Consider the following 10,000-nt stretch of genomic DNA (forward strand, 5'->3'; position numbering starts at 1 on the left):
CTCTCTCTCTCTCTCTCTCTCTCTCTCTCCGCCCAAATCTCGGGAAGTCCTCAAATCTAACTTGTTCCACGAGAGAGAGAGAGAGAGAGAGAGAGAGAGAGAGAGAGAGAGAGAGAGAGAGAGAGAGAGAGAGAGAGAGCTAACTCGTCACTCCGCCGACGTCCTGCAGCCACACATAAAACATTGGATGGATCATTGGGCTACAAAAGACTTGATGGTTCTCGGTGGTCTGAGGCGGAGTAGAGCGCCGCGTCTCTTCCCTCTTTTTATGACGCTAATTCGGTTCATCTCACGGGCCGCTCCTTTACCTAGAGCCGGTCCGGACTTTGTTTATGGCGGGGATTATTGCAGCGGAATGTCACACCTCAGTGGTAACCAGGAGGGGAAGAAAGACCTCATGAGGGGATGTCGATGTCCGCCTCCCACTCAGGGAAAAGCCGGAGCTCGCAAGAGAATCGCCTGGATGAGAGATGATTTTTACAGCTTTATTGAGGGACTGTGTCGGGTTTATGGGGCGGACCGCGTGTCGGGCGGGGCGGCGGAGCATGTCGCGCTGATCCCAATTTGTTCCGGTTTTCAGACAAACGCAAGACTAAGAATGTTGTGGCCTGGGAAGTGTGTGTGGCCCAGAGGGGCGCTGTGTGGCGCAGCCGTGCTCTACTGGTGCGGCGGGGCGCTGGTGCAGGTGTGACCTGCTTCAGTGTGTGTGTGTGTGTGTGTGTGTGTGTGTGTGTGTGTGTGTGTGTGTGTGTGTGTGTGTGCTTCAGTTCGACATGTGTGGCCAAATAACACAGTCAGTGCTTGGTGGGTGAGGAGGGCGTGGCGGCAGTGACTCGTGGTCGTCACGGTGCCGGTGCGACGCGGCGAGGCAGACTGAAGGGTAAGAACAAGCTAATGTTTACCTTGTCCATCCTCAGATTCGTGCCCCATGCTGATGCGGGGCACCTGGACGAAGGGCTCCGCCACCACTACCACTACGGGGGGCGACGGTGTAGCTGGGGAGCACGGCGGGACGGAGGCCATAAAGGGCATCGGGGAGGCGGCCCCCGGCGGCCGCGCTGCCGGGAGCACCACGAACACCGGCTGGAGCATGAAGCTGTGGCGACGCGGATCATCCCAGGAGCGGCCCCTCCGCCCCTCCTCCTCCCAGGGCTCAGAGAACTCATACACAGAGGAACCTTACGTCAACGCTGACGCCCAGAGCGCAGTCTACGCCGAACTCAACTCCACGACAGCCTCGACGCCGGGCAGCGTGACAAGTGGCGGCGCTGCCTACCGCCCCTACTCTCTCAATACCTACTCTGAAATTCCCGACCCGATGCGGCCAGTCTCGCTACGCGCCTACATCAGCGAGAGCACCTACGAGAACGCAGGGTATGTGATTTCCGAGGCCGGCCTCGAGCAGCCCGAGAGTTCCGCCGGCTCCACCTCCACCCCATCTTCCGCTTACTACTCCGATGTGTCTTCCTCAGAGACCCACAATAACAAAAAGAAGAAAAAGAAGAGAAAGAACGAGGAGCGAAGCAACGTGGGTCTGCAGCGATGCCTGGAGCTCCCCAACATTTCCTCCAGCGTGGCCATCATGAACCGCCACAACTTGCTAGCCGGGCGGGGAGGTGCGCCCCCCGCCAACTCTATACACCCTCCACTACACACCCGAGAAATCCTCCCACTAGCGCTGGAGCTCCTGCCGCAGCACCTCACCCTGGACGCCCGGGGCGGCGAGAGTGTGCTGCCGCCCCTACAGCCCAACATGGCCGTCATCCACACCGCCAGTCAGGTGCAGACGCTGCCCAACAATAAAGGCCCCAATGAGCCTAGGCCGGCGGCTTCTACTTGCCCCAGGAATGGCGGGCCAGCTGGGGTCAGTGCTACGCTGTCAGGGGTCAGTGCCGGCGGGCCGGCCGGGGTCACTACTGGCCAGGAGGAGGCTCCTGGCGCGGCCGGTGTTCCTACTAGTATTACCGGTCAGGGGCCGGTGGTGGCCGCGGCCCAGCCTGAGTCCCTGCCCGTCAGTTTAACCGAGGAGGGAGAGGACGAGGATTCTTCCCACCGACCCCTGCCGCCCCTCCCCAGCAGGCAGCAGCAGGGGCCTCAGCGGCGGGGAGTGTACCTGGCTCAGAGTAAGCAGGACCAGCCCCTCCCTCCAGTCCCCTCGGAATACGTCTAGAATACCACCATCTCTTGCCCAGTAGGAACGCAGAGGTCGGCACCCTCGAGGGGCCTCCCGCCGCCCCAGGCCGCCGCTGCTCCAGGACACGGTTTTTCTGAAGAGAATTCAAGACCTTGGCGCCCAACGACGGGCGGCGGCTGAGCTGCGGCAGGTTCGCGTGGGCAGCGGCCCTGGCTGGGACCCTTCATTACATATCTGTATGTGTGTGTATATATATGTGTAAACACGAGCAAAAATTGTATACATAAATGTGTGGTGATATACGAATCGGCATTACAGACAGTGTCCCGAGGGTGCATTCCAGTGACGACTGTAGAAAACATACATACTACATACCTACACATATATAAATGGCATTACTACTTGTACGTCCCGATGCAGGTGCTACCGGCAGGTGAGCACCTTTATACTAAGTGTTAGCCAGGTGTTGTTTGTGTGCAGGTGTACATAGCCGTGTATAATGTGTATATAGGGATGACCTCATCCAGTGTCTCTTCTCCCTCTCGAATTATTATTTTGTTCGTCTTAGTGTTGTCGTGGCTTGAACACACCTGCAGACTGGGGATTGTGAAGCACCAAACCGCTGTGTATTGGTGCTCAGGTGTGTAGTGACAGGTGTGTGATGACTCCGCCAGGTGTAAAGTAATGGCGTGTAATGATGAGTGTGTAGCAGGACGTGCATGGAGACAGGTGTGTGGTGATATGCGTGTGTGGTGAGTGAAGTGTAGCAGCAGATGTGTGGTGACAGGTGTGCAGCGACAGGTAACAAAAGACTACCATAACTATTTGCACCAGAATCTCCCCGTAAAATAAAACTATATTACCAAAGCGATGCATTTCAACACACGGAATTCGGAAAAAAGGGGAAAAAAAGCATTCAACCTGTAATTTCGCGACCTTTCCGGATCAAATAAAAGCACCATCACAAAAATAAACCCTTGGTAAAAAAAATTCAGGAATAGCGAGGGAAATATGGAGTCAAAACTATATACATATATACACGTACACACACGAGTATATGACCTAATCTCGCTCCACTTTGAACATTACCAGTGCAACAGTCAACAGTATAGCGGCGCGGCCCATCAATTCCACAATGTTGTGACGTCATAGAGACCCTGCGCGTGTTGGGTACATAGTGAGCCAGATGACTCGCTATAACAAAGGTGCTACACTTCGGCGGCTCTAGTGGGTAATGAACGTGTGAGAGGGAGAGTGTGTAGGTGTAACTTGTGGGGTGTAGTGTGAGGGGTAGAGGTAAGTGGGTGTACGGGGGGAAAGAATGCAAAAGTTTCAGTGTAGGAGAGGATACTGAAGGGATAGTGAGGGGATGGCCAGGGATGGTGAGGGGATGCTGAGGTGGAAGAGGAGATGATGAAGTAATATGGATGAAAGAAGAAAGTTTACAGACTGCGGATGAAGCGAAGGACATTTTAGGGAGTGGTTAAGGAGTGGGGTGGTGAGTAAAGGCAGGCTGGTTACTTGGCTGCTATATTAATTTGACAAAGGTTACAAAACGAGGAGAAATAATCGTGAAATTGTCAGAACTACACGGACAAAATTCAATCCACGTTCTGCCATCATTCTGCAACGATCGGAATGTCCAAGAAGTTCCAGAATAGATATTGATGATTATTATTCACTCCTTCCTCAGACTAACACTCAACACACTCCTCACTCCACTCCAAACACACACAACACTCCCCACTCCAATCCAAACACACAAACACTTCCCACTCCACTACAAACACACAAAACACTTCCCACTCCACTCCAAACACATAAAACAGTTCCCATTCAACTCCCAACCCACACAACACTTCCTCACTTCACTCCAAACACATAAAACACTTTCCACTCCACTCCAAACACACACAACACTTCCCACTCCACTCCAAACACACACAACACTTCCCACTCCACTCCAAAACACACAACACTTCCAGCACCTTACAGACACTCCAACACTCCCCACTCCACCACTGACACGCAAAACATCGGCTAACACGGGACACGCGGATGAAAAGAGCGATACAAGGGCTACACAGTGTCAGGTGGTGGATGTCATCGTAAATCTGGCAGTTACCTGTGTTACACCTTGTCAACTTGAGACCTAATGAGCATCGTGTTTCACCTCCCCTGCCGGCCGCTCAGTCCACCCCGCTCACACTTCAAGGGAGGAGGGAGAAAAGGGAGGGGGAGAAAGGGGGTCTGGAGGTAGTGGAGGAATGTCAAGGGGTTAAGACAGGGAAAGGGAAGGGAGGGAGGGAAAAATAAAGCTCAGAGTTGCTTAATAGTTTTAGTTAGCTTGCGGGAGGCGAGGTGCTTTTGTTTCCTAGGCAGTGATTGGCTCCTCAGGCTGGCGGTGACCAATGAGGAGGAGGGAAGAGCCAGTGAGTGTTGGACTGCGGAAGGGAGGAGATGCTGCTAATGCTTGCTAATGTCACACTCATTCATCGCGGAGAGCAACAGGAATATGTGCATAGCGTTATCTAAAGTAATTTTCTTGTTGTTGCTGTTTTTTTCCTCCCTCCAGTAAGAGTGTGCAGCTTTTTAATCACGTTTAGCTGGCCTTGATCAGTCTCTTTGACGTGTAATTAAATTATCCAACATTAATATAAACGCAAAATAGACAGAAAAAAAAATTAATGAAAAAAAAATCTGCTGTATGTTTTTCACTTTCATCATAGAGACTAATAAACGAAAAAGTGAAAAAAAATAATAATGTAAATAAACTTCGACTTTCATGAATCGCACACCTGCCTTCCCTCCCTCGTCCAATCACCAGCCAGCTCGAGGGTCACGTGACTGCCGGGACCCACTCATAGTCAACAGTAAAGTTAGCAACGGCTGTGCTGAGACTCTGCCTGTGACGATACCTTTATTTTTAACGGTAACCTTCCTGTACATTTACCTGTCACACTTGGGCAGACTGCAGCGTAAGGAGGGGCCGGGAGAGGTGGCTCGGGGAGGGGCAGAGGGGAAAAGGAAAAAGGGTAAAGAGTCACTGAAGTCTTTAACCTCCTTCGGTATCATAACGCTTTTACATATTCATTCTGGTTACTATTTGGCGATTTTATACAACTTCAGAAACTTATGTGGGGATTAAAAATAGTGGAGAATCTGGCCATTAATCTTCTGACCTTCCTAATGTAAATAAAACCGTGTAATCACACCCAAAACTCAAGGAAAAAAAAAAAAAGCGTCCCCGTACCGAAGGAGCTAAAGGCAAGGGAAACATTTGTACACGTTAATTAGGAAAGGGATGTTCAAATGTAATTAAATGTATCAATGAATCTCAAATGAAATAAAAAAAAGGAATATTATTTGATGTGGAATAAAAAAAGGAGAGGGAATGAGTATGAGATATATATGAAAACATTTTGATATCGCCAGATTTTATACAGACTGAAATAAAAACCGAAAATATTGGGCGACATGAAAGGGAGAGAGAAAAAAGCAAGCAATTCAGTTTTTCTATTTAAATGTTCATCAAACCCGACTACAAACAAAAAGATAAATAAAAAATACATAGACAAATAAAAAAAAGGATAAAAGTGATAATTAAAACGACCTTTACAATCCAAAACAAACTGTAAATGCAACAACGAATAAAAGGAGAAGCAACAAAGCGAAAAGATAACGACCCTTCCCATCTCTCCTCTCCCTCTCTCACTCTCACTCTCCCTCTCCCTCTCTGCGTCCCTCCCAGCCTCGTTCTCCTCAAGTTCAGACATTCCCTCTGCTAACAGCCTCGTTACGCCCATTAAGTGACAGTCTAATGGCCACTTACGGCTTTTATAACGACTTTCGCGGTACTGTTGCATTATAAAAAGGTACACGCGAATAAATATATATTTAAATAAAAGTCTGATTTTTCTCTAATGTTCAGTAACAATGCTCGTTCCTGAGTGATAATGTGTGTGTGTGTGTGTGTGTGTGTGTGTGTGTGTGTGTGTGTGTGTGTGTGTGTGTGTGTGTGTGTGTGTGTGTGTGTGTGTGTGTGTGTGTGTGTGTGTGTGTGTAAATTCATGAATTCCATACTAATGACTTCGGGTGATGCTTTCTCTCTCTCTCTCTCTCTCTCTCTCTCTCTCTCTCTCTCTCTCTCTCTCTCTCTCTCTCTCTCTCTCTCTCTCTCTCTCTCTCTCTCTCTCTCTCTCTCTCTCTCTCTCTCTCTCTCTCTCTCTCTTCTCTCTCTCTCTCTCTCTCTCTCTCTCTCTCTCTCTCTTCTCTCTCTCTCTCTCTCTCTCTCTCTCTCTCTCTCTCTCTCTCTCTCTCTCTCTCTCTCTCTCTCTCTCTCTCTCTCTCTCTCTCTCTCTCTCTCTCTCTCTCTCTCTCTCTCTCTCTCTCTCCTTCACCCGGATGAATTCTAATATAATATTAATAGATAAATAATCTTGTTGTTATTTTTTATACCGTCGCCTTGTTTGCTTGTCTGTGTTCGCCATAATTGTTTATTTCTTTGTTTTCTATTTGTTTCTGGATTTGTTGTACGTCTATCTGTTATTTGTTTATTTTTTTATTTAAAGTCAGTGTTGCACTAGTCATGGTGGATGCCTCTCGTTAGTAAAGTGTTTGATACGATGATTCACAGTTTCAATCCACCTACCAGTCCTCAGGTAACACTCAGCCTCCAATCCCCGGCCACAGGTAAGTAATCAGCAGGTAAGGAACACCACACAACGCTACTCTACTTTACTCCCACAGGTATTGTATCGTCCTCAAAAACAATCCTCAGGTAACACTTAAGTTCCAATTCCTAGCACAGGTAAGTAATAAGCAGGTAAGGAACACCACACCACACCACTCCACACCACTCCACTCCACTCTACTCCCCACAGGTGTTGTATCCTCCTTAACAACTCTCAGGTAACACTCAAGTTCCAATTCCCTGCACAGGTAAGTAATTAGAAGGCAAGGTACACCAGGCCACCCTACTGCTTCAGGTGTTGCATCCTCCTCAGCGGCTGTGCGTTGCGGCTCCAATATTATTAAGCCACCCGCAATGACAAGTATTTAATATCCCTGCCGTTTATAATTCAGCTCGCCAAGGCTGGAGGAGATGCAATTACCGCCTCGCTTGGACAGCATTCTAGTGCGGCGTTGCTGGGTCTTGCTACGGCGGGAGGAGGACACTGCCTTCCGAAAACTGCTTGTGTGTGTGTGTGTGTTTGATAGTGGTGGTGGTGGTGGTAATGATAGTAATGGTAATAACAGTAATGATGATGATAATGGTGGTGATGGTGATAGCAAAAGTAATAATAGTAATAAAGTGGGTACATCCAATACCAAGCACAGGGGGGGGGTGAGATTCATGGGTAAACTAAACATAAAATAATTAACTCACTGAACTACGCGCGACACACACACACACACACACACACACACACACACACACACACACACACACACACACACACACACACACACATTCTCTCTCTCTCTCTCTCTCTCTCTCTCTCTGTCTCTCTCTCTCTCTCTCTCTCTCTCTCTCTCTCTCCACACCCTCTCCTTCCCTATCTCCCTCTCCTTCTCCTCCATCTCCCTTACCCTCTCCCTCTCCCTCTCCTTTTTCCCTCTCTCACTCTCTCCTGGCAACTTATTTTGTGACCTCGTTCGGGAAAAATATTAGCGTGAAATCGTCAGACTCGACCTTTCTCTCTTATATTGCAGAAGTACATGAAGATTCTTGCCCCGTGGAGCTGTGGGTGGCCGGATCAGGCTGACCCCAACAACAACAACAACAACAACAACAACAACAACAACAGCAGCAGCAGCAACATACAGTTTAAGTAGCTCTATTAAACCTCATGATGGGTGCGTGGCTGCGGTGAAGGCGGTGATGAGTGGTGGTGAATGTGGTGGTGATGGTGGTGGTGATGGTGGTGCAGCCTCCGAGGGCCCTGTAGGGGGTTCTGAGCCTTCTGTCAGTCCTAGATCCTCCTGTCCAGCTCACCGGAGGAGGTCTGAGTGTTCTTCCCTCTCTCTCTCTCTCTCTCTCTCTCTCTCTCTCTCTCTCTCTCTCTCTCTCTCTCTCTCTCTCTCTCTCTCTCCTCCTCCTCCTCCTCCCCTCCCTCCCTCCCTCCCTCCCTCCCTCGGCCCAATAACCTTCCCTCTCTTAACTGCACCACTACAAATTTTTATCTCTAATTCCCCGCCACTCCTTACAGCTACGCCAGGTGTCAGAGGAAGGTGAGGGACAAGATTGCGTGTGTCTTTTATCCAGTGACGCAGGATGTAGCGTTGAATTTCATCCTATAGCAAAGTGGTAGTAGAATTTAAGAACCACGTTCGGTAGATACATGAATTCAAGATCGATTATGCCACAAAAAGAGTGTTCGGGATCAAGACTAACTCACAACAGAGGAAATAGAAAGTCCACGTTCGACAAACAGTAAAAGTTCAATAAAATAGGCAATCGACATTCGACAAGCAGAAAATTCACGATCAAATAAACAATCGACATTTGACAAGCAGAAAATTCACGATCAAGTAGACAATCGACATTCGACAAGCAAAAAATCCACAACCAAATAGGCAATCGACCTTTGACAAGCAGAAAATTCACGATCAAGTAGACAATCGACATTCGACAAGTAAAAGAACCACAACGAAATGGACAATCAACATTCGACAAGCAAAAACAAAAAAAACACAACGAAATAGGCAATCCACATTCGACAAGCAGAAAATTCACGATCAAATAGACAATCAAGATTCGACAAGCAAAAAATCCACAATGAAATAGACAATGAACGTTTGACAAGCAAAAAAAAATAAATAAATAAATAAACACAACGAAATAGGCAATCCACATTCGACAAGCAGAAAATTCACAATGAAATAGACAATCCACATTCGACAAGCGACAATGAAATAGAAAATCCACACCCGAGAAACAGAAAATACATAATCGACAGGTAAAAAAAAAAGAAAATTACATAATCAAATAAAAAAAACGAAGAAAACTAAACTAAACTCGACAAACATAAAAACCCCAAAGAAACACACACACAAAAAAAAAACACTGGTACACAAAACACACAATCACAAACACAACCACAAAAACACACAAAAAAAAAAAAAATAGCAGAAACTTCTCAAAACTGCACTCTATTCTAGTGTTATTTTGTTTTGTTCACTTTTTTTTTCTCTATCTCCTATTTCGTTTCTTTTTTAACCTCCCTCTTTTTCTCTTTTTTTTGTCTTTGTTAACTAGCAGAAACTTTCACCTCTCCTCTTCCTTCCAAGCAACACAACACAACAAACACATCACGAAACGCACAAAGCAAAGCAAAGGAAAGGAAACCAAATGAAGAGACTCTAACCCCTTCAGTGCCTACCAAGACGCGTTTCCATATTCATTCTACTTACTATTTGGTGCTTTTATACAGCTTCAGAAACTCAAGTGGGGGATCAAAATAGTGAAGACTGTTATCATTAATCTTCTAACATCCACAGACCCTTCCTAACGTCAATAAAATGCTCTAATCGTAAACAAATCCCGAGGTAAAAATGTGTCCCAGTATTGACGAGGTTAATAAGAACAACCTTAGAGAAAAAGAGAGAGAAGGTTAAAACTGGACGAAATGCAAGTATTTATGCAAAAAGAGGCAAAGAGGCGTCATTATGGGTGCGAGAAAAGGGTGAAGGGAGAGGAGAGAGTGGGGTGAAGAGAGGGGGGGGAGAGCAAAGGTGGGGGTGTCACGCAGAGGCAGTCCATCTTTGTGAGTGATGGTACACAAGATTTATTATTTCACCCTCTAGGTTGACATGGAGGAGAGGGAGGAAGGGAGAGGGAGAGGGAGGGGAAGAGGGAGAGAG

At 47.5% G+C, this 10,000-nt stretch overlaps 1 protein-coding gene across 1 annotated transcript in view; it reads left to right on the forward strand.

Moving 5' to 3' along the window:
• Nucleotides 1–6,196, forward strand: part of LOC123508137 — a 13,151-nt gene extending 6,955 nt beyond the window's left edge. The window contains 1 exon segment of the mRNA XM_045261653.1: nucleotides 918–6,196. Within this exon segment, the coding sequence (XP_045117588.1) occupies nucleotides 918–2,170 (1,253 nt within the window). The 3' untranslated portion in view covers nucleotides 2,171–6,196.
• Nucleotides 6,197–10,000: the final 3,804 nt, after the last annotated feature.

Source organism: Portunus trituberculatus, chromosome 24, assembly GCF_017591435.1.
Source record: "Portunus trituberculatus isolate SZX2019 chromosome 24, ASM1759143v1, whole genome shotgun sequence".
Classification (NCBI taxonomy): domain Eukaryota; kingdom Metazoa; phylum Arthropoda; class Malacostraca; order Decapoda; family Portunidae; genus Portunus; species Portunus trituberculatus.